Source organism: Trachypithecus francoisi, unplaced genomic scaffold, assembly GCF_009764315.1.
Source record: "Trachypithecus francoisi isolate TF-2019V2 unplaced genomic scaffold, Tfra_2.0 Lachesis_group20, whole genome shotgun sequence".
Lineage (NCBI taxonomy): Eukaryota > Metazoa > Chordata > Mammalia > Primates > Cercopithecidae > Trachypithecus > Trachypithecus francoisi.
The window spans coordinates 11,609,898-11,631,050 of NW_022681466.1; the positions used below are offsets into that span (position 1 = coordinate 11,609,898).

Consider the following 21,153-nt stretch of genomic DNA (forward strand, 5'->3'; position numbering starts at 1 on the left):
AGGGAATGAAAGGAGCTGACTCATGCTCTAGCAGGACTTCTCTGCCTGCTACGTTGAGCACTGGTGATGGGGGCGTGGGAAGAAGTTAGGAGCCACTGCAGAGGTCCCGGTGGGCCATGATCAGGGCACTACAATGCAGGTGGCGAAAATCGATCAGATTCTAGACATATGTCAACATGGAGGACCAAGACTTTCATCTAAATCTAAACAATAGTTACGAAATGTTGACCTGAGATGGATCTATTGTAATTATTTAGATACTTCCAATAATGGATCAGGAGAACCAAGAAGGACCCTAGAATTTACCCTGGTCTTCCTAGGATTTTTCCAAGGGCAGAAATGATGGACTGGGTGACCATTCACAAAGGAGAGAGGATTCCCAGTCCCCAGCCCTGAAGCGTTCCCCTCTGTCACCATCTTCTGTGGGTCGACCAGATGCATAGACTGTTCTCCACCATCCCTGTGGTTCTTACATCCATGCCCAGCTGTGGGAATGTACTGTGCTTCGATGGCTCATAGAAGCCCCATATAAGGCTCTGCTCCTGTGGGACGTGCCTGTCAAACCTGCTTGTCCACTGCCGTTCAGTTCAGCCAGAGATTGGGCCCCATTCAGTCCTCGCTTCCCTGGGAGAGGGAAGGTAAGTGCACACAGTCCATCCGGCACAGCAAGTCAGCCTGTGGAGGGCTCAGCCTAAGGAGGGGCTCAGCCGACACAGGTCTGATGGGGCCAAGAGCGGTCCCAGGGGAGTGGGAGGGGCTGGCTTCTTCCTCATCAGGAGTGGAGGTGCTGCCTTGTGTGTGGACTAGAGAGCAGAAAACGGCTTGTCTGTGTTGCTGGATCAATCCCTGGAACATTCTCTGAATGCTGAGTTCCACCTTTAAACAGCACAGGCCATGCTAGATGAAAGGGATTCTCCTTTTTATACTCTCATCTCCTCACTCTTGCCGCGGGACGAAAGACAGGGGAAGGAAGGTGTCTAAGTTCAGAACAAAGTGAGCAAGACCAGCTGCCTGCTGTTGGTAGCAGGGGCACAGCGAGCGTGTCATGGCACTGGGGGGCTGGGATGAACTGTGCCCCTCCTCCTGGGCTTGTGACCATCTGCCCCCCATGGGGTGTGTACGTGTGTGTGTGTATGTGTGTACATGTGCCTTCTTCCCTACTTCACTGGCAAGGGAAGAGACTGACCCTTGGGTTAGGAGAAGGATGTTGACCTGGGAGGGGTCAAATAAGGAGAACCCACATCTTAGATGCTCAGGATTTTATGATCTTAGGTTCTTCTAGAATTGTACAGTTAGAGTCAGAGTTTGGAATTAGGGATCTCTGGGCCCTCCCCTCTCCTCCCATCCCCTCCCCTCTCCTCCCCTCTTCTTGCCTTTTTCGGAAGTCTGGCTCTGTCGCCCAGGCTGGAGCGCAGTGGCACAATCGCGGCTCACTGCAACCTCTGCCTCCTGGGTTCAAGGGATTCTCCTGCCTCAGCCTCCCAAGTAGCTGGGACTATAGTTGCATGCCACCACGCCTGGTTAATTTTTTTAATTTTTAGTAGAGACAGGGTTTTGTCATGTTGGCTAGGCTGGTCTCAAACTCCTGACTTCAGGTGATCTGCCCACCTTGGTCTCCCAAAATGCTGGGATTACAGGTGTGAGCCACTGCTCCCAGCCTCTTTTCTTTCTTTCTTTCTCTCTTTCTCTCCCTCCTTCCCTCTCTCTTTCTTTTTCTTTTTCTTTCTTTCTCTTTCTTTCTTTCTTTTCTTTCTTTCTTTCTCTCTCTCTTTCTTTCTTTCTCTCTCCTCTTCCTTCACTTCCTTCCTTCATTTCCTTCCTCCTTTTCCTTCCTTCCTTCCTTCCTTCCTTCCTTCCTTCTTCCTTTCTTCACTGCAACTGCAGAAGGGACTAGTGACTTCTATTTAGCTTGCTTTCTTGCCTTCCTGCTTTTTTTCTTTCCTTCCTTCCTTCCTTCCTTCCTTCCTCCTTCCTTCCTTCCTTCCTTCTATATCCTTCCTTCTTTCCTTTCTCTCTCTCTCTTTCTTTTGTTCTTTGCCTTTTTGTGAGCCAGGGTCTTGCTCTGTCACCCAGGCTGGAGTGCAGTGGCACAATCACAGCTCACTGCAGCCTCAATCTCTTGGGCTCAAGCGATCCTCCTGCCTTGGCCTCCCAAAGTGCTGGGATTACAGGCTTGAGCCACCGTGCCCAGCCCTAAAGTGTTTTTTTGTTTGTTTGTTTGTTTTTTCTGTTAGGACTAACCCCTATTTACATTGGGACAAATTACAAAGAAGCTCCTGCAATTGTTAACTGTCATTGGAGTCTACTGTAAGTTGCTTCACTGCAACTGCAGAAGGGACTAGTGACTTCTATTTGGCTCCACCCACTGATGCTCGAAGCCCAGTGTGGCTCTGGGGGCTCCAGAAGCCTGAGGGGCAGCTGGCTGGGGTCTGGAGAGTCCTGCAGAGCCTCTGCCTTCAGCTGCTGGTGAGGCAGCTTTGGCTTGAGCTGCCCTGGCTTTCTGAGTTTAGTCTGATGGGAGGGCACAGTCAGCACCCTCAGAGACTCCTCAGGAGTCTTGAAAGGCTCAGGCAAGTCAGGGGCAGAGGAGCCGTCTAACGAGAGGACCCTCCCAGACCCAGTCATTGCCACCTGGACGCAGGTCTGGGAAGGCACCCAAGGAACCTGTAGTCCGGGGCTGGCCACCAGTCCTGGTCCTCAGGGTATCCACACAGACCTGGCTGTCCAGAACTCCCAGGGTTTCAGCTGCAAGCTGGAGATGTGGCCCCTTGGCAACTCGATATAGTGAAATACTAGAGAGCGTGCCAGAGTGTCATTTGCTAGGAACAAACATACTGCGGTAAGCCCTAGTTTTTGGGTCATTGGCTCTTTGGCACCAACTTAATCACAGGGCCACTGGCCACAAAGGAAGGCCTTGCAGGCGACCCTTTAGGGACTCCTGTATTTTCCATCTGCTTCGGAACCTCTAGGCTCAGGCCAAATGCCTATTGACGTAGATGTTTCGTAAGAGATTTGGGGGCAAATACCGGGATTTTATGGAGATGCTACACTCTCCTTCACTAAGTGGAAAGCTAAGAAATCCTGCCCTGAGGGGAAGAAACAGTTGTCTTCCCAACTGATGCATCCTGGACCAGCCAAGTCTTCCTCCCGCTTTCCCTCTTCTATAACTTTCCCCACTTCAGCCAGTATCTGTCATCCCCTGGGCTCCCACCCTCTCCATGCGCCGCGTTCATCGGGGCTGAGGGGAGCAGGAGAGATGTTTCTGCTGGTGTCCCTGCTGTAGCTGGAGGAGCTTGGCCTCGGCGTGCCTTCACCTCCCCTTCCCATGATGATGTCGAGTCTGTATTGAGAGAGAAAGGTGGCACCGTTGATCACTACTCTAGGACAAGAGTCATAAACAGGACCATCCCAGACAACCTTGGACCCTGGTGTTCCGTGGCGAATACTTCTAGGATGAGGCCCATCTCCTTCTCTGTTTGACCAATTGGATTAATTTTATTGTTTTCTAAAATAATGACTTTATGGTTTTTATTGAACCCATGTTTGTTTATTCTAAACAGACTTCTTTTTTTTCTTCTTTTTTTTTTGTTTTTTGAGATGGAGTTTCACCCTGGCTCCCAGGCTAGAGTGCAGTGGCGCCATCTCCGCTCTCTGCAACCTCCACTTCCCAGGTTCAAGCGATTCTCCTGCCTCAGCCTCCCAAGTAGCTAGGACAACAGGCGAGCACCACCACGGCTGCCTAATTTTTCTATTTCTGGTAGAAATGGGGTTTCACCATGTTGGCAGGCTGGTCTCGAACTCTGACCTCGAGTGATCCACCTGCCTTGGCCTCTGAAAGTGCTGGATTACAGGCGTGAGCCACCACGCCTGGCCTCAACAGATTGCTTAACAATCGACCACCATGAACAACAAGCATTATTAGCATTGGTGAGGAGTGTTCCCAAATCCCTCTGCTCTCTGCTTCTCCATCTCTCTCCCCCTCTTTCTTTCTTACGCGTGCGCACACACACACACACACACGCACGGAATGACAGGACAGACTGATTGGCAGATTGGAATGAATGGATGGATTGGAATGAATGGATGGATGAGCACATAGATTGAGGGACTCCCAGAGATAAACTAACACCGTTTTATAAAAATGGGATCATATTCTACATGCTTTAAATGTAAACTTTTAATTTTACTTATATTTTAGTTCAGCTCAGATGTTGCTGGCAAAAGTTTTTTTTATTGTTTTTATTTTTTACGTACTGCTCCTTGAGAAGCTGGGCTAACTCATAGGCAGTGCATCCAGATTCGACATTTTTTCTTTTTTCTAGATGGAGTCTCGCACTGTCACCCGGGCTGGAGTGCAATGGCGTGATCCTGGCTCACTGCAACCTCTGCCTCCCAGGTTCAAGCAATGCCTCAGCCTCCCAAGTAGCTGGGATTACAGGCACACACCACCACACCCGGGTACTTTTTTGTATTTTTAGTACAGATGGGGTTTCACTATGTTGGCCATACTGGTCTTGAACTTCTGACCTTGTGATCTGCCCACCTTGGCCTCCCAAAGTGCTGGGATTACAGGTGTGAGCCACCGTGCCTGGCCAAAAAATATTTTTTAATTTTCAAAATAATAATGGAATGCCAAATGAGGTAGAACAGTTTCACAATGACCAGAACTATTAGTTTCTAAAAATCCCCAAGATTCAGATAAGAGATTACAAAAACCTTGATAAATTAGTGATATGATGTAAAATCAGCAGTGCTGGGTTTGGTGGCTCATACCTGTAATCATTGCACTTAGGGAGGCAGAGGCAAGAGGACTGCTTGAGCCCAGGAGTTTGAGAGCCTGGCCAACATAGCAATACCCCATTCTCCACAAAATGGAAAATAAAATAAAATCAGCATTTTGTTGAATGTAATTCATTAATTAATTGGCGATGGAGTCTCACTCTGTCTCCCAGGCTGGAGGGCAGTGGCACGATCTCGGTTCACCGCAACCTCTGCCTCCCTTGTTCAAGCGATTCTCCTGTCTCAGCCTCCCGAGTAGTTGGGATTACAGGCATGCGCCACCACACCCAGCTAATATTTGTATTTTTAGTAGAGACGGAGTTTTGCCATGTTGGCCAGGCTGGTCTTGAACTCCTGACCTCAGGCAACCTGCCCACCTCTGCCTCCCAAAGTGCTGGGATTACAGCCACGAGCCATGTCGCCTGCCCTTACTTTATTTTAGATAGCACAGGGGCGTGGAAGATAAAGTGACAACTTCCCTCCCCTACCCCCACCCTGATTTCTACTGCTTGTATTATTTCTTAGAGTAAAAAATCTTCTTATTTGGCTGGAAGACGCTATTCCCACTGTAGTTTGGTACTGGATGTGTGATTAAAGAAATCCGGTGGTTGGCCCACACTGAGAAGGGCAGCTGGGCCTGGGCTCTCTCCCGGCTCAGTACAGCCTCCTCCCCGCCCCTGCTGAGGACTCCCAGAGAAGCTGGAGGCAGCTCTGGCGCGTTTTCTCTGACTTCCCTAGACTTATCTTCAGCTGCCCAAACAGTAGAGGGATGCTTAGGTCCCCTCTTGCAACAGTCTGTCCCTCAGGGTTGCGCTGGCACCTGTGCCCCCAGTGCCCCTTGGAACCACTTCTTTGGTTTCAGGGCTTGTCTGCCATTTTTCTTTCTTTTTTTTTTTGAGACAGAGTCTCGCTCTGTCGCCCAGGCTGGAGTGCAGTGGTGCGATCTCCGCTCACTGCAAGCTCCGCCGCCTCCCGGGTTCACGCCATTCTCCTGCCTCAGCCTCCCGAGAAGCTGGGACTACAGGCGCCCACCACCATGCCCGGCTAATTGTTTTTTTGTATTTTTAGTAGAGACGGGGGTTTCACCGTGTTTGCCAGGATGGTCTCGATCTCCTGACTTCATGATCTGCCTGCCTCGGCCTCCCAAAGTGCTGGGATTACAAGCGTGAGCCACCGCGCCCGGCCTCTTTTTTTTTTTTTTTTTTTTTTTTTTGAGACGGAGTCTCGCTCTGTCGCCCAGGCTGGAGTGCAGTGGCCGGATCTCAGCTCACTGCAAGCTCCGCCTCCCGGGTTTACGCCATTCTCCTGCCTCAGCCTCCCGAGTAGCTGGGACTACAAGCGCCCACCACCTCGCCCGGCTAGTTTTTTTTTTTATATTTTTTTAGTAGAGACGGGGTTTCACCGGGTGAGCCAGGATGGTCTCGATCTCCTGACCTTGTGATTCGCCCGTCTCGGCCTCCCAGAGTGCTGGGATTACAGGCTTGAGCCACCGCGCCCGGCCAGGCCTCTTTTTTTTTTTTCCTTTTTTTTTTTTTAAGACAGGGTCTCACTCTGTCATCCAGGCTGGAGTGCAGTGATGCAATCTCATTTCACTGCAACCTCTGCCTCCTGAGCTCAAGTGATCCTCCCACCTCAGCCTCCCAAGTAGCTTGGGGACCACAGGCTCATGCTACCATGCCCAGCTAATTTTTGTAGTTTTTGTAGAGACAGGGTTTCGTCATGTCGCCCAGGCTGGTCTCTCACTCCTGGGCTCAAGCGATCTGCCTGCCTCAGCCTCCCGAAGTGCTGGGATTACAGGCGTGAGCCACCGTGCCCGGCCTCTGCTATTTTTCAGTTTGTGGCAGAAAAGTTGTTTTCCTTTCCTCATTTTGTGGTTGCTGCTTTATTCACTTACTTATTTCTTTAACTTTTTAAAAAGCAACATTTGGTTCATTTCAGCAGGAGCTGGGGAGGGACGTATAGGAGGCTGCTCTGGTCCTGTGTTGAGTTTGACCTGGAGACTTTGGGCTTGACGTGACAGAGTGACTGCGCCCACCTGGCTGTCATCTAAGTGAGGGAAACCCAGATGCCTCTGCAGGAGCCAGAAGCATTCCTAGGGGTCACGGGGTCAGCTGAGGTGAACAGGGATTCTGGAATGAGAAAGCCAAGGAGATGGAAGGGAGGGGCCGGCAGGGGAACGCCCGGGGCGCACGCTCCTGCCCACACCTGCTGCTAGAGGACAGGAGCTGGCAAGACAGGAATCCTGCTTGTGGTGGGGGCGCCGGACAGGCAGGCTCTGGCTGGGATGGGGGCCCAGCCTAGGCTGAAAATGAAGAGAAAGGAAAGAGGGTGCCGGTGTCCCGTGCACTCTGGACCCTCCAGCCCTGGCCCTGGGGTGGCGGGGCAGAACCGGTCACTGCAGGGACCTCCTCAGCCCACCCTCCTCCAGCTTCCTGGCAGGGAGTGTGGTCAGAGAGGGAAGCAGGAGGCAGGGTGGGATCGCCAGTCACTCTGGAATCTTTTGTTTGTTTGTTTTTTGTTTGTTTGTTTGTTTTTAGAGACAGGAACGTCCTATGTTGCCTAGACTTGTCTCGAATTCCTGGGCTCAAGCGATCCTCCTACCTCTGCCTTCCCAATTACGGGCGTGAGCCACTGCGCCAAGCCCAGATCTTTTTTTTTTTTTTTTTGAGAAGGAGTCTTGCTCTGTCGCCCCGGCTGGAGTGCAGTGGCCGGATCTCAGCTCACTGCAAGCTCCGCCTCCCGGGTTTACACCATTCTCCTGCCTCAGCCTCCCGAGTACCTGGGACTACAGGTGCCCGCCACCTCGCCTGGCTAGTTTTTTGTATTTTTTTTTAGTAGAGATGGGGTTTCACCGTGTTCGCCAGGACGGTCTCGATCTCCTAACCTCGTGATCCGCCCGTCTCGCCTCCCAAAGTGCTGGGATTACAGGTTTGAGCCGCCGCGCCTGGCTTTTTTTTTTTTTTTTTAAACAACTTTGTTGAGATATAACTCACGGCCAGGCACAGTGGCTCACACCTGTAATCCTAGCACGTTCGGAGGCTGAGGTGGGAGGATTGCTTGGACCTAGGAGTTTGAGACCAGCCCAGGCAACATAGTGAGACCGCCATCTCTCCAAAAAAAAAAAGCCGGGCGCGGTGGCTCAAGCCTGTAATCCCAGCACTTTGGGAGGCCGAGACGGGCGGATCACGAGGTCAGGAGATCGAGACCATCCTGGCGAACACGGTGAAACCCCGTCTCTACTAAAAATACAAAAACTAGCCGGGCAAGGTGGCGGGCGCCTGTAGTCCCAGCTACTCGGGAGGCTGAGGCAGGAGAATGGCGTAAACCCGGGAGGCGGAGCTTGCAGTGAGCTGAGATCCGGCCACTGCACTCCAGTCCGGGCGACAGAGCGAGACTCCGCCTCAAAAACAAACAAACAAACAAAAAAAACAATGAGCCTGGCGTGGTGGCACATATCTATAGTCCCAGATACTCAGGAGGCTAAGGTAGAGGATCACTTAAGCCCAGGAGACGGATATTGCGGTGAGCAGAGATTGCACCATTGCACTCCAGCCTGAGCAACAGAGCAAGACCTTGTCTCACAAAAAAAAAAAAAAAAAAAGGAAGAGCTATAACCCACATGGCACACAATTCACCCGTTTATGATGCTTTTAGTGTATTCACAGATACGTGCAAACAACACCACCGTTAACTTTAGGACATTCCATCATCTGTGAAGGAAACCATCCCCTACCTTTAGCTACCGCCCTGATAGACAATGGGCCTGAGGACCCCTCAGTTATGCAAGGCAGGGCTGGAGTCAGGGGCCCTGGGCTGACTTTATTGCTCTGCTATTGCTGCCTTGAAATTCTGAATACGTTTTTAAAACAAGCGCACCATACTTTCATTTTGCACTGAGCTCCGCAGATGATACAGCTGGTCCTGAAGTGGGACAGAGGATCATTCTGACCTGGAGTCAGACTCCAGCGATGCAAGCTTCTACTGGGTGGAGGCCCGGGAACTCAGGAGCCTTCCGTGGGAGCGTGCCCATTGGCAGCGCATCCCTGGAGATGGATGGACAATTTCCACATCCCCTTTGCCCCTGTGCACGCTTCCTCTGGCTGCCATCATAAATTACCACAAACTGGGTGGCTTAAAACAACAGAAATGTATTTGCTCCTGGTTCTGGAGGCCAGAAGTCCACACTCCAGGGGTCAGCAGGGCCGCAACCCCATGAAGGCTCCAGGGAGGGTCTGCTTCATGCCTTCTCTTGAGTTTCTAGTGTTACCACCGACCCTCAGCGTGTCACTCCAGTCTTGGCCTCTGCCAACACAGGGTGGTCACAGGGTATCTAGGTCTAGGGCCCTTCTCCTCTTCTTTTTTTTTTTTTTTGAGACAGGGTCTTGCTGTGTTGTCCAGGCTGGAGTGGAGTGGCACTCTCTCAGCTCTGCAACCTATACCTCCCAGGCTCAAGCGATCCTCCCACCTCAGCCTCCTCAGTAGCTATGACTACAGGTGTGCACCACCACACCTGGCTAATTAAAAAAAAATTTTTTTTTAGGCCAGGTGCCGTGGTTCACGCCTGTAATCTCAGCACTTTGGTAGGCCGAGGCAGGCGGATCACTTGAGGTCAGGAGATCGAGACCAGCCTGGCCAACATGGTGAAACCCCGTCTCTACTAAAAATACAAAAAGTAGCTGGGCGTGGTGGCACGCACTTGTAATCCCAGCTACTCAGGAGGCTGAGGCAGGAGAATTGCTTGAATCCGGGAGGTAGAGGTTGCAGTGAGCCGAGATTGTGCCATTGCACTCCAGCATGGGCGACAAGAGCAAGACTCTGTCTAAAAAAAAAAAAAAAAAAAAAAAATTTAGCAGAGACAAGGTCTTACTGGGTAGCCCGGGCTGGTCTCAAACTCCAGAGCTCAACCAATCTGCCCGCCTCGGCCTTTCAAAATGTGGGATTACGGGCATGAGCCACTGCACCCAGCCCTTCTCCTCTTGTTATAAGGGCACCCATCTCTGGACGAGGGCCCACCCTAATGACCTCAACTTGATTATGTTGGCAGGGACCTATTCCCAAATGAGGTCCTATTTACAGGTACTGGGGGTCAAGACTCAGCATTCTTTTGGGGGGGCCACAATCAGTGACTCACAAGCCTCAATCACCTGTTCCAGTGAGAAACAGGACTGAGATCAGAAGGAGTGGGGCAGAGCTGCCCTAGGCTGGTTTTCCTCTCCTCCTCACCTGCCGGCCCCAGCCTCTGGGCCCGTCGCTGTCCTCTCCCGCTGTTCTTCCTTCCGGGCAAGGAGACTCAGCAGAAGGATGTGAGTGGCCTGGCCCTGTGGGGAGCCCCAGACAGGCCTGTGGACGCTTTGGGTAACTGCTGCGCCTGTCAACTCTCCTTGGTAGTCTAGGGTTCAAAGCCCAGGTGCATTCTAGGAGTCTGCTTCCAAGCACTGAGGAAGCTTCAATAGTTACTGGGAAAACCACAGGGGTCAAAGGTCGGTCGAGTTATTTCCCGGATCCGAGTTTAACGTCTTTTCCCCGCCGCTTGCGGTTGTTGTGACCGAACTTTGAGTTCTGGAACAGGTCACATGGCTTGAAATCACCGTCAATTCACCTGGTGCTGCTTTGGCTTCAGGCTCTTCCTTCTGCCCAGCTCTGTCCTGCCCAGCAGCCTGCAGAGAGGAGGCAGCCGGCACCACACGGGGCTTTGGAGACGTTGCGGGGACCGAGGACCCCACCCTGCTGCACGGAGCTCCTGCGAAAGCGACCCTGAGGCCCCTGGTGAGTACTTCCAGAGACCCGGCTCCTCGGCGGGCTTGCGGCGCTGCTCCTGCACACACGACTCTCCAACGATCATTTCCCATGTTTTATTTAAATTTTTAAATATATATGTATTTTTAATTTTTGAGATGGAATCTCGCATTGTCACTCAGGCTGAAGTGCAATGACGCGATCTCGGCTTACTGCAACCTCTGCCTCCCAGGTTCAAGCGATTCTCCTGCCTCAGCTTCTCAAGTAGCTGGGACTATAGGCACCCGTCACCATGCCTGGCTAATTTTTGTATTTTTAGTAGAGATGGGGTTCCACCATATTGGTCAGGCTGGTCTCGAACTCCTGACCTCAGGTGATCCGCCTGCCTTGGCCTCCCAAAGTGCTGGGATTACAGGCATGAGCCACTGCGCCTGGCCCATTTTCCATTTTTTAGATGGCAGGTGTTGATTTGCTCTGATTCTCAAGTATTTTTAGCATACAGACCCCTTCAAGAGGCATCTGTCTCCCGTGGTCCAGCCTCTCATTCCAAATGAAAAGAATCAAGTCACGGGAATTCATGGGTCTGTGAGGAATCGCTCCCACCTGTGCCCAAGAGATTAACAAAGGCGGTGGCTGCAGCTCTGTGGACAGTGGAGAAAAATTAGGCACAACCTGAGATCCTCACACAGGAGCATGATAAGTCCATGTGGTTATTCATATCATTGAATCCGGTGCACAGTTTGAAGGATCGTGCACGTATCAAGCTGCATGTATCAGTATGAGAAACCTCAGAAGCCGTACAGCCTTGCACAGAAGCATAGTTTCTGTGAAGTTCCAGGTACCACTGAAGACGCTGTTGATGTAAACCTGCTGTCTGCTTGAAGTGTCATGCAAAGATACTATATACTGTTCATACACACTTCCACTTATAGGAAATGAGTTTTAAAATATCATTTTTAGGCTGGGCTATAATCCCAGCACTTTCAGAGGCTGAGGTAGACAGATCACTTGAGCCTAGGAGTTCGAGACCAGCCTGGGCAACATAGGGAGATTCCATCTGTACAAAAATTAAAAAATAAGCCAGGCATGGTGGCGCATGCCTGTGGCCTCAGGTACTTGAGAGACTGAGGTGGGAGGACTGCTTGGGTCTGGGAGCTCAAGGCTGCAGTGAGCCACGATCACCTCACTGCATTCCAGCCTGGGCAACAGAGCAAGACCCTACCTCAAAAAAAACATTTTTAAATGATTTTTAGAATGTCTGGCCAGAGAGGAAGGGAAGAGGGACTGAAGAGAACAAAAGGCGCCATTTGCCTCTCGTTTCCTTAAAAAGAAACCTGAAGTGCAGAATGTCAAGACGGTTGAATCCACATGGTGGGTACGTGGATATTTGTTATTTGCAGGATATTTGTTATTTGGAGGATTTTTTTAATATGCTGGAAACAGTGCACAGTTTTAAAACGTTTTAAAAGTATTTAGATGGATTCATGAGCTAATGGCCTTATGTTGATGCCACATAGGGGCTCAGACAGGGGCACAGCAGAGGACACAGCTCATCTCCAACGCTAGGGCGCCTGGGCCTCTTGCTAGGACGGGAGGCTGGGCAGGTGACCGTTGAGGACCTCCAACAGCTCTTCCAGTCTGCCCTAGGCAGCATATCCCCTGAAGAGCAGGCGTTCCGGGCTGTAACAGCAACATGCTCTATGTACTCTGTCCAGACAGACCTGGGCTTGGGACTTCAGCCCTAGTGGCAGCCCCAGACCAGCTGCAGCTCAGCCCTTTCGGGGACCTGTCCACCCTCTGTCTGCCTGGCCACCTTTGTAAGCCCATACTCTCCGCAGCCGAGCCGTGCTGGCCGTTACGGCCCTGAAACATCTTCCCCAAGGCGCTTGTGCCCGGTGTCGTTCCCCAGCACATTCCCTCACATGCAGTCCTCTGTGCAGTCCTCTGTATCAGTGTCCTGGGCCACTGCAAACAAGGGACCACCTGCTAGGTAGCTGAAAACAATGGGAACTTTCTTGTTGTTTTTTTAGACAGAGTCTCGCTATGTCACCCAGGCTGGAGTGCAGTGGCACGATCTCGGCTCTAGAGAAGCCAACAGTCTTGCTTCTAATGAAAATTACCTTTCATGAAGAACATATAAAGCAGCATTTCCAAAGTGTAGCACCCCTACTGTTATTTGTTTGTGTGTGTGTGTGTTTGTTTACTGGGACAGGGTCTCCCTGTGTCACCCAGGCTGGAGTGCAGTGGCACAATCTCAGCTCACCACAACCTCTGCCTCCCAGGCTCAAATGATCCTCCTGAGTAGCTGGGATTGCAGGTGCATACCACCATGCCTGGCTAATTTTTGTATTTTTAGTAGAGACAGGGTTTCACCATGTTGGCCAGGCTGGTCTCGAACTCCTAGGTTTGAGCAATCCTTCCGCCTTGGCCTCTCAAAGTGCTGGGATTATAGGCATGAGCCAATATGCCTAGCCTACTACCATTATTTTAGATGGATTTCTTACTTTCTTTCTTTCTGTTTTTTTTTTTTTTTTTTTTTTTTTTTTTTGAGACGGAGTATCGCTGTGTCACCCAGGCTGGAATGCAGTGGCATGATCTCGGTTCACTGCACGCTGTGCCTCCCGGGTTCACGCCATTCTCCTGCCTCAGCCTCCCCAGTAGCTGGGACAACAGGCTCCCACCACCACGCCCGACTAATTTTTTTTGTATTTTTAGTACAGACGGGCTTGCACCATGTTAGCCAGGATGGTCTCGATCTCCTGACCTCATGATCTGCCCACCTCGGCCAGACGTGAGCCACCTCACCCGGCCAAAAAAAATAAGTATTTATTTACTTTAATTTTTTAGAAAAAGCTGTAACTGACACAACAAAGTGTGAATTAGCGACGTTATTGCTTAGGATTGGGGTAGAGCAGGTGGGGCCATAGCACTCAGTCTTACGCAGAGGGAGAAACCAGCATGGCAAAGACCGTCAAGGTCGTTGCAACACCATGGTGATGAGTACAATCATTTTCAAAGCAGATCTTATCCTGTGATGGGCATCTGGACATTTTGTTGTCATGAGAGTTTGTCCTTGCAGGCGTTACCATGCTGCTTCCCCTGCTGTAAACATCCCAGGACCGTGGGTTCTGACTGGCAAAGAGTGCACCTTGCAAATTTTACGATGGGGTTGATTTTAAAATGGTGTCACCCTGGCTCTCCTGGGCTCCTGCTTCCCTGACAGCTCCACCCCCATGGCCGCCCCTCCTAGGGTCCTTCCAGCGCCCAGCCATGGGGGAACTGTGCCGCAAGGACTCTGCGCTCACAGCGCTGGACGAGGAAACGCTGTGGGACATGATGGAGAGCCACCGCCACAGGATCGTGCGCTGCATCTGCCCCAGCCGCCTCACTCCCTACCTGCGCCAGGCCAAGGTGCTGTGCCAGCTGGACGAGGAGGAGGTGCTGCACAGCCCCCGGCTCACCAACAGCGCCATGAGGGCCGGTGAGAGCAGCTCCCTCTTCCCCACCTCTTCCAGCTTCCTGCAGCCCGAGGTGTTCCTTGGCTTTCAGTCCACACGGCTCCACTGTCTGCTTCTATCTTCAGGGGTTCTCTTCTCATCGTATCTCTTATAAAAACACTTGCTCTTGCATTTAGGGCCCACCTAGATAACCAGGATGATCTGATCCTGAAATCATTAACTTATATCTGCAAAGGTCCTTTTCCCATAAAAGGTCACCTGGACAGGTTCCAGATGGACATGTCTTTGAAGGGGAACCACCATTCACACCACTACCGATGTCTTTGGAATCCATTCTGATGGTCCCACTAGCTGTGTTTATTCATTAAAAAATGAGAATGCTAATGGCTTTACCATATAAAGTTGTTAGGAGAAGCAAGTGAGTTAGTTTATAAAATACTGCAAAGCTGGGGCTATAGAAAACAGGCAGCAGGTGGTAGCTGTCAACATGGTAATATTCATGCATGTTGGCATATGAACCCCAAACACAGGAGGATTAATCCACGCTAGTCATTCTGGCTGAGAGAGATGGGCTCTGGGCCCTGGGTGTGGAAGGCCCTGAGGCTCCCTGGGACCTGTCCCCCATAGCCCTGGGGTGCCACTCTGCTTCTTTCTGTGCATGGCTCCAAAGCTGATGGCGCTGTGGTGGGACCCGGCGTCTGCACCACCCACTGGCTTGCCAGGGAGGTGCTTGCAAACAGGAACCGACCTCCTCACCCTGTCCCCGTCCCCCCACGCTTGCCAGAGCACTTGGGTTGCAGTTTTTGCTCAATAAATGTCAGCTTTACCCTTCTCAAGTCTGACTGAGGTCATGTGGGTGAAGGGAGCCTGTGAGAGTAGTGAGGGCGCATCCCACCCAGCAGATCCCGGAAAACTGCTTTTACCTCCCAATCCTTAGATGTGCGGGGGGTTTCCGCAGCCCCAGGCCCCTCCCCCGTGGGGAAGCCAGCCGGGGAGCCCAGCCCCTTTGGTGGCTAACAGACGGTTCTGCCTCCCAAGGGCACTTGCTGGATTTGCTGAAGACTCGAGGGAAGAATGGGGCCATCGCCTTCCTGGAGAGCCTGAAGTTCCACAACCCTGACGTCTATACCCTGGTCACTGGGCTGCAGCCTGATGTTGACTTCAGCAACTTCAGCGGTGAGAGCTCCGACTCTGATCGCAGGCACTTCCTAGGAGCCTCAGGCTCCTGGTAACCCCAGGTCCCCACTTACCTGCCGATTCGCCCTTCTCCCTCTTCCCTCCAGGCTGCAGTCCCTGTCCCAGCCCCAGCACTCTGAGGGTGAGGAACCCCCTCCCTGTATTGGGGCTGGGTAGGATAAGGAGCCCCTGCGCCTTGACTCTAAAGGGTTGGTCCTTAATTACCCAGCGCCAAGAGGAGACCCCTGAGGGATGGGGTAGGGAGATCTGCTTGGAGAGACACAAGCAAAGGGCAAGGGAATGTCTCCTGGAGTCTGCCTTTAACCTTGCGGCTTTGCTGGAGGGGCCAGAACAGCCCAGCCCCAGCTCCTAGGAGGCGACAGAGGATACAGGGCTGCAGAGCCTTCTGTGCACTGCTCACCATTTTCCTTCGGGGAGTAATTCTAGGTTTCCCTGGAGGAACTGTTGAAAGATTTATGTATTGAAAGGAGCAGGACTCACATGACCCAAAACGGTGGAGAACAGACCATTTTCCCTGTATTCCCGCACAGTGTGTGTTTATGTTCTTTAGAGTTCTAGTACATGGATTCATATTCTTGTTTTATTTTTTTCTCGGGATAACATTAAAATGAGTTAGCACTGAGCACATCTCAGCTACCAAGGAGGGTCATTAAATCTGAACAGTGGGGTCTCATGGGGAAGGTCAGAGTGGGTAACCCTCATGTTAAAATCGGGAGTCACGCTGTTTATTCAACCAAAGGACCAAGTCTGCTTGAGGCCCAGGAGCTTTTAAGGAGACCAGCAGGTTAAAGCTGGGGGCCTGCTGGGGAGTCTGGGCAAGGCTGTGGGGGCATGAGAGCAATGCCTTGGCCCACCGGCCCACCTGCACACCTGCCACATGCCCATCTGCCCACATGCTCAGCTTCCCACCTGCTCACTTGCCCACCTGCCCGTCTTCCCACAGGTCTCATGGAGACATCCAAGCTGACCGAGTGCCTGGCTGGGGCCATCGGCAGCCTGCAAGAAGAGCTGAATCAGGAGAAGGGGCAGAAGGAGGTGCTGCTGCGGCGGTGCCAGCAGCTGCAGGAGCGCCTGGGCCTGGCCGAGACCCGTGCTGAGGGCCTGCACCAGCTGGAGGCTGACCACAGCCGCATGAAGCATGAGGTTAGCACCCACTTCCATGAGGTGCTGAGGCTGAAGGATGAGATGCTCAGCCTCTCGCTGCACTACAGCAGCGCACTGCAGGAGAAGGAGCTGGCCGCCTCACGCTGCCGCAGCCTGCAGGAGGAGGTAAGGAGACACCCTGCACCCCAGCGGGACCCTGCTGCTGTCTGCCCCCAGGCCTTTGTACTAGCTGGTCCATCTGCCTGGAACTCCTTTCCCCTCTTCCTTGTCTAACACTTCCCTGCCCCAAGACCCTTGGCTGAGACCCCTCTGGGAAGCTGATCCTTCCCCTCCCTGGGAGGCCACCCAGGCCCCTCTGTATAGCCTGCATGGCGGCGAGGTGTGCCTTGTCCAGTAGCTGCCCATGGCCTGGCCTGCTTGTCTATGAACTGCCCATCCTGCCGACGTCTGGGCAGATCTGGACACCCTGGGCTCCATATTTGTAGAGCCACCTGTGTCCCACTGCCCAGCTGTGGCAGTGACACGGGATAGTCAGTCTCTGTCAGCCTCCTTTGTCCTTCTCAGCTGGTCCTGGACTCAGGCGGGGAGGGCAGGAGGGTTCTCAACTCAGGCCTCTGAAACTCCATGTGTTTCACTCATTCTTCTTTGGGGCTAATGACCTGACTGTTGGGTAAAAGGCTTCTCAAAATATGGAGGATGTGCACTCCTTGTCATTTTGGCATTTTCTTTTTACCTTTATTTTTATTACTATTATTTTTAATTTTTTAGAGACAGTATCTCACTCTGTCACCAAGGCCAGAGTACAGTGGTGCAGTCCTAGCTCACTACAGCCTCAAACTGCGGAGCTCAAGGGATCCCAAACCCAGCCTCCTGAGTAGCTGGGACTGCAGACTGTGCCACCCACCCAGCTAATTAAAAAAAAATTTTTTTTGAAATGGGGCTCTCACTATGTTGCCCAGGCTGGTCTCCAACTCTTGGGCTCAAGTGATCCTCCCACCCCGGCCTCCCAAAGTGCTGGGATTACAGGTGTGAGCCCCTGCGCCAGCCAGCACTTTGCCTTTGTTTTAATTTTTTTTGATTTTTTTTTTTTTGAGATGGAGTCTTGCTCATCGCCAAGGCTGGAGTGCAGTGGCGCGATCTCGACTCACTGCAAGCTCCGCCTCCCAGGTTCACGCCATCCTCCTGCCTCAGCCTCCCGAGTAGCTGGGACTACAGGCGCCCACCACCAAGCCCGGCTAATTTTTTGTATTTTTAACAGAGACGGGGTTTCACCATATTAGCCAGGATGGTCGCCATCTCCTGACCTCGTGATCCACCCACCTCGGCCTCCCAAAGTGCTGGGATTACAGGCGTGAGCCACCGCGCCAGCCAGCACTTTGCCTTTAATCATGGCATTTGTTGTTTGTTTTTAATTTGTTACTTCTCATTTAGAAATTATTTCAAATATATATTTTTAAATCACACAAATGAAAACAGTACAAAAAATACCCACCTGCCCTTGCTTTATCATTTGTACTTTTACTGTCTCATGGCCCTTTACCCCCACCAAACCCTTCAATGTCTGCTTCCTGAAAATAACCACATGCTCCTGTATAGCCACAGTGCCATTCTTAACTTCAGTCTTTTTGGTATGGACACCCTGTTTTTATCCAGTCCTTCTGTGTTCCGGTTTTATCATCTGTCCCAGTGACCCCTTCATAGCCTTCCCCCCAGCTCAGGGTCAGGCCCTGCATTCCACTGTTCCTCTCTTTATCCGCCTTGCCTTCGTTTGGCAACAGCCCACAGCCTTTCTTTGTCTATTACGAGGTGGCCCCCTTTAAAGCCCTCACCCCTTCCCTTTGATGATAGACGGCCTCTCATTTGGGGTTTGTCTTGTGTTTCCCACGTGTAGACAGAAGTTATGTTCTTTGGCCAGGACCCTGCACAGGGGCTGCTGGCCTGACTCAGGGCATCCCCTGAGAGCTCTCGAGGTCCTGTTGCCCCTCACAGGGGGCGTCACCCTCCACCACTTGCCAAGGTGCAGCCCAATTGCTCTACCGCAGAATCGCTCTTTCTTTTCTTCCCTGCAACTGAGAAGCATCTCAGGTGTGGGGCACTGAGACCAGCAAGCGCCATGCTCCTGGTGGACATTTCCTGGGACGTTGCTGTGGGGACTCTGGCGGGAGCTGGTCTCTACCCTGGGGGCTGTGAATAATGACCGTGCCAGTGCCCCACTTTGCTGCTGCCCACGGCCTCTGCCTTCCCTTCTCCCGTGGCTGACTCTGTTCTTGGCGCAGTTCATGGGTTCCTACTCTGCAGGGTCTGACCTCTCACTGTCCTTAATGATTTTGGTCTCAAATGGACCCAGATGTGACCCATGGAGCCCTTCAACCAGCTCCATGTCCTGAGACAGGTCCCTTGTTTTTGGAGCACCAACTTCCTATCTGGCCTCACGAGATATTACAGGATCATCTTGTACCCAGCCTACCCCAAATCCAGCCTCAGCCCATTCTCTGAGGGCCCCACTTCCTTTTTTTCATTTGTTGGTTTGTTTTTTTGAGACGGAGTCTCGCTCTGCCGCCCAAGCTGGAGTGCAGTGGTGCCATCTCAGCCCACTGCAACCTCTGTCTCCCGGGTTCAATCAATTCTCCTGCCTCAGCCTCCTGAGCAGCTGGGATTATAGGTGAGCACCACCACGCCTGGCTAATTTTTTGTATTTTTAATAGAGACGGGGTTTTGCCATGTTGGCTAGGCTGGTCTCAAACTCCTGACCTCAGGCGATCTGCCCTCCTCGGTCTCCCAAAGTGCTGGGATTACAGGCATGAGCCACAGCGCCTGGACTCCTGTCTCCTTTTAGAAAACAAGATCTGGTCGTAGGTGTGCCCATCACTACTGGGGTGTCTGCTTCTCAGCCCTTTCAGGGAACAGAGCTAGGAAACACAGATACACGTTTGGAAATATACATATACATACGCACATACATGCTTGTCTGTGTCCACACACATACTCATATGCATGGAAGTATACATACAGTTCACATGCATACTTCAGAAATCTTGTGTTCTCACCCATACCTCTAATTCCAACCCATGCCCCGCGGCTTCTTCTTGCCTCCTCCCGTTCCGTACGTGTGTGCTCCTTCCTCAGTGGGAACCCTGCTCCCAGAGTCACCAGCACATTCCGCCATGCTCAGTCCTGCAGGACATCTCACATCGCTTCAGAATCGCTCTGCCCATACCACTGCCATTAACAACCCCACTCAGATGAGCACTGGATTTGGTTGTAATTCACCTCCCCCCACCACCCAGTCTTGCTCAAGGCTGAGGGTTTGTAATCAAACGCTGTGTTTGTGAGTCACTGTAGCTTCGCGCTCTCTGTCCTTGTCTGTCTGTCTCTCTCTTCATTGTGGTTATGGCGTCTGTGGGAAATAGAATTCGGTTCATTTGTTCTGGTTCACTTTCAGTCTCATGTTTTCCTGTTCCCTTCCAACTCTGACTTGATTTTACTTTTTGAATCTGTAGACTGTGACGTGCCCGGCCCAGCTGGACCATTGCAGGAGCTGGGTACTTGCGAATTGAGAATGTGCTAAGCGGGTGTCGGGAGGGGAAAGTCCAGGTGGAAAGGTCCTTCTTGGCCACAGCCCAGGGGTGAGCACCAGCACCCACCCTGACATATAGACTCCCCGGGCTTGCCTCATGGGAAAAGTCCCGCCTCCCCAGGGCTGCCACACCCAGGATGGGAAGAGGCCGGACCCATTGCTCAAGCTCCAAGTTTCTGCTGTCCAGAGGAAGGAGGCCAGCAGGACCTGGTGGGACAGTCCCTGGAAGGCCAGGGCCCTGCACACAGATTGCAAATCAGTACAGGGGCTTTGCTGTCTGAATAGCCCCAGTCTCACGTCCCCAGGCACATCTACCCCATCCGACCTGACTTTCCTCTCTCTTACTTCTTACTGATTTCCGTGACTCCAAATTCCCTTTATTGCTGTGTTTAGAAGAATATGGACAAGCAGGGGAGCCGGGGAGCATGCTGGCCATCACTGCCAGCTGCTCAGCTGTAGAGATCCAGGAGCTGGTTATCAAGGCCTCTTGGTCTAGTCCTGGGGCCCTAACCCTGGATGGAGTTCAACCATGGTGCCTCATCTACACCACAGAGCTGAAAGTCCTCTGTCCTCCCAGCCCCAGACGAATATTTGGGACTATTCATTAGGTGAATCCTTTTGTGGGCTTTTCAGTCTTAAGGCAGGAAGCCCCCGAGTGTGAAAAGCATCATTAGGAGGAAGGGTGAGAAATCCACCCAGCTCCTGGTCAGGGGAGAAGCTGTTTCCATCGCCTTCCTGTCGCCTCCCCCTGCACAGCTGTATCTACTGAGGCAGGAGCTGCAGCGAGTCAGCATGGTTTCCTCCCGCGAGCTGGAACTGCAAGAGCAGTCCCTGAGGACGGCCAGCGACCAGGAGTCCGGGGACGAGGAGCTGAACCGCCTGAAGGAGGAGAATGAGAAACTGCGCTCGCTGACTTTCAGCCTGGTAGGTTCCAGTCCCCCCAGTAGAGAGCAGCCTCCTGCCTTGGGGGCTTGGTCCCCAGGCTGTGGGGTTTCTGGCAGATGGTTTAACTAAGGTGAGGCGAAGGACAGGAGGTGAAATTCGGGGACTCTTCTCACCCACTTTCTCTTTACCTCCTTCCTTCCTGCTCTTCCCCAGACCCCAAAATTGGCACAATTAAAAGCTGTTGGAACCAGTATTAAAGCTGGAACTGGGCATAGTGGCTCATTCCTATAATCCCAGCACTTGGGAGGCCGAGATGGGCGGATAGCTTGAGCTCAGGAGTTCAAGACCAGCCTGAGCAACGTGGCGAGACCCCATCTCTACAAAAAATACAAGAAGTAGCCGGGCATGGTGGTGCAC

General features: G+C 52.1%; 1 protein-coding gene across 5 annotated transcripts in view; it reads left to right on the forward strand.

Annotated features, from left to right (window-relative positions):
* Positions 1-9,649: 9,649 nt before the first annotated feature.
* CARD14 (caspase recruitment domain family member 14) overlaps positions 9,650-21,153 on the forward strand; it is a 34,170-nt gene continuing 22,666 nt past the window's right edge. For 2 of the 5 annotated variants that reach the window (XM_033182506.1, XM_033182507.1), the window contains exons 1-5: positions 9,651-10,545; positions 13,766-13,996; positions 15,012-15,149; positions 16,114-16,439; positions 20,608-20,775. In XM_033182506.1, coding sequence (XP_033038397.1) covers positions 13,786-13,996; positions 15,012-15,149; positions 16,114-16,439; positions 20,608-20,775 — 843 coding nt within the window. In that variant the 5' untranslated portion in view covers positions 9,651-10,545; positions 13,766-13,785. Of the gene's footprint in view, positions 10,546-13,765; positions 13,997-15,011; positions 15,150-16,113; positions 16,440-20,607; positions 20,776-21,153 lie in introns of all 5 variants that reach the window. The other 3 variants (XR_004430509.1, XM_033182505.1, XM_033182504.1) reach the window with 3 other exon arrangements.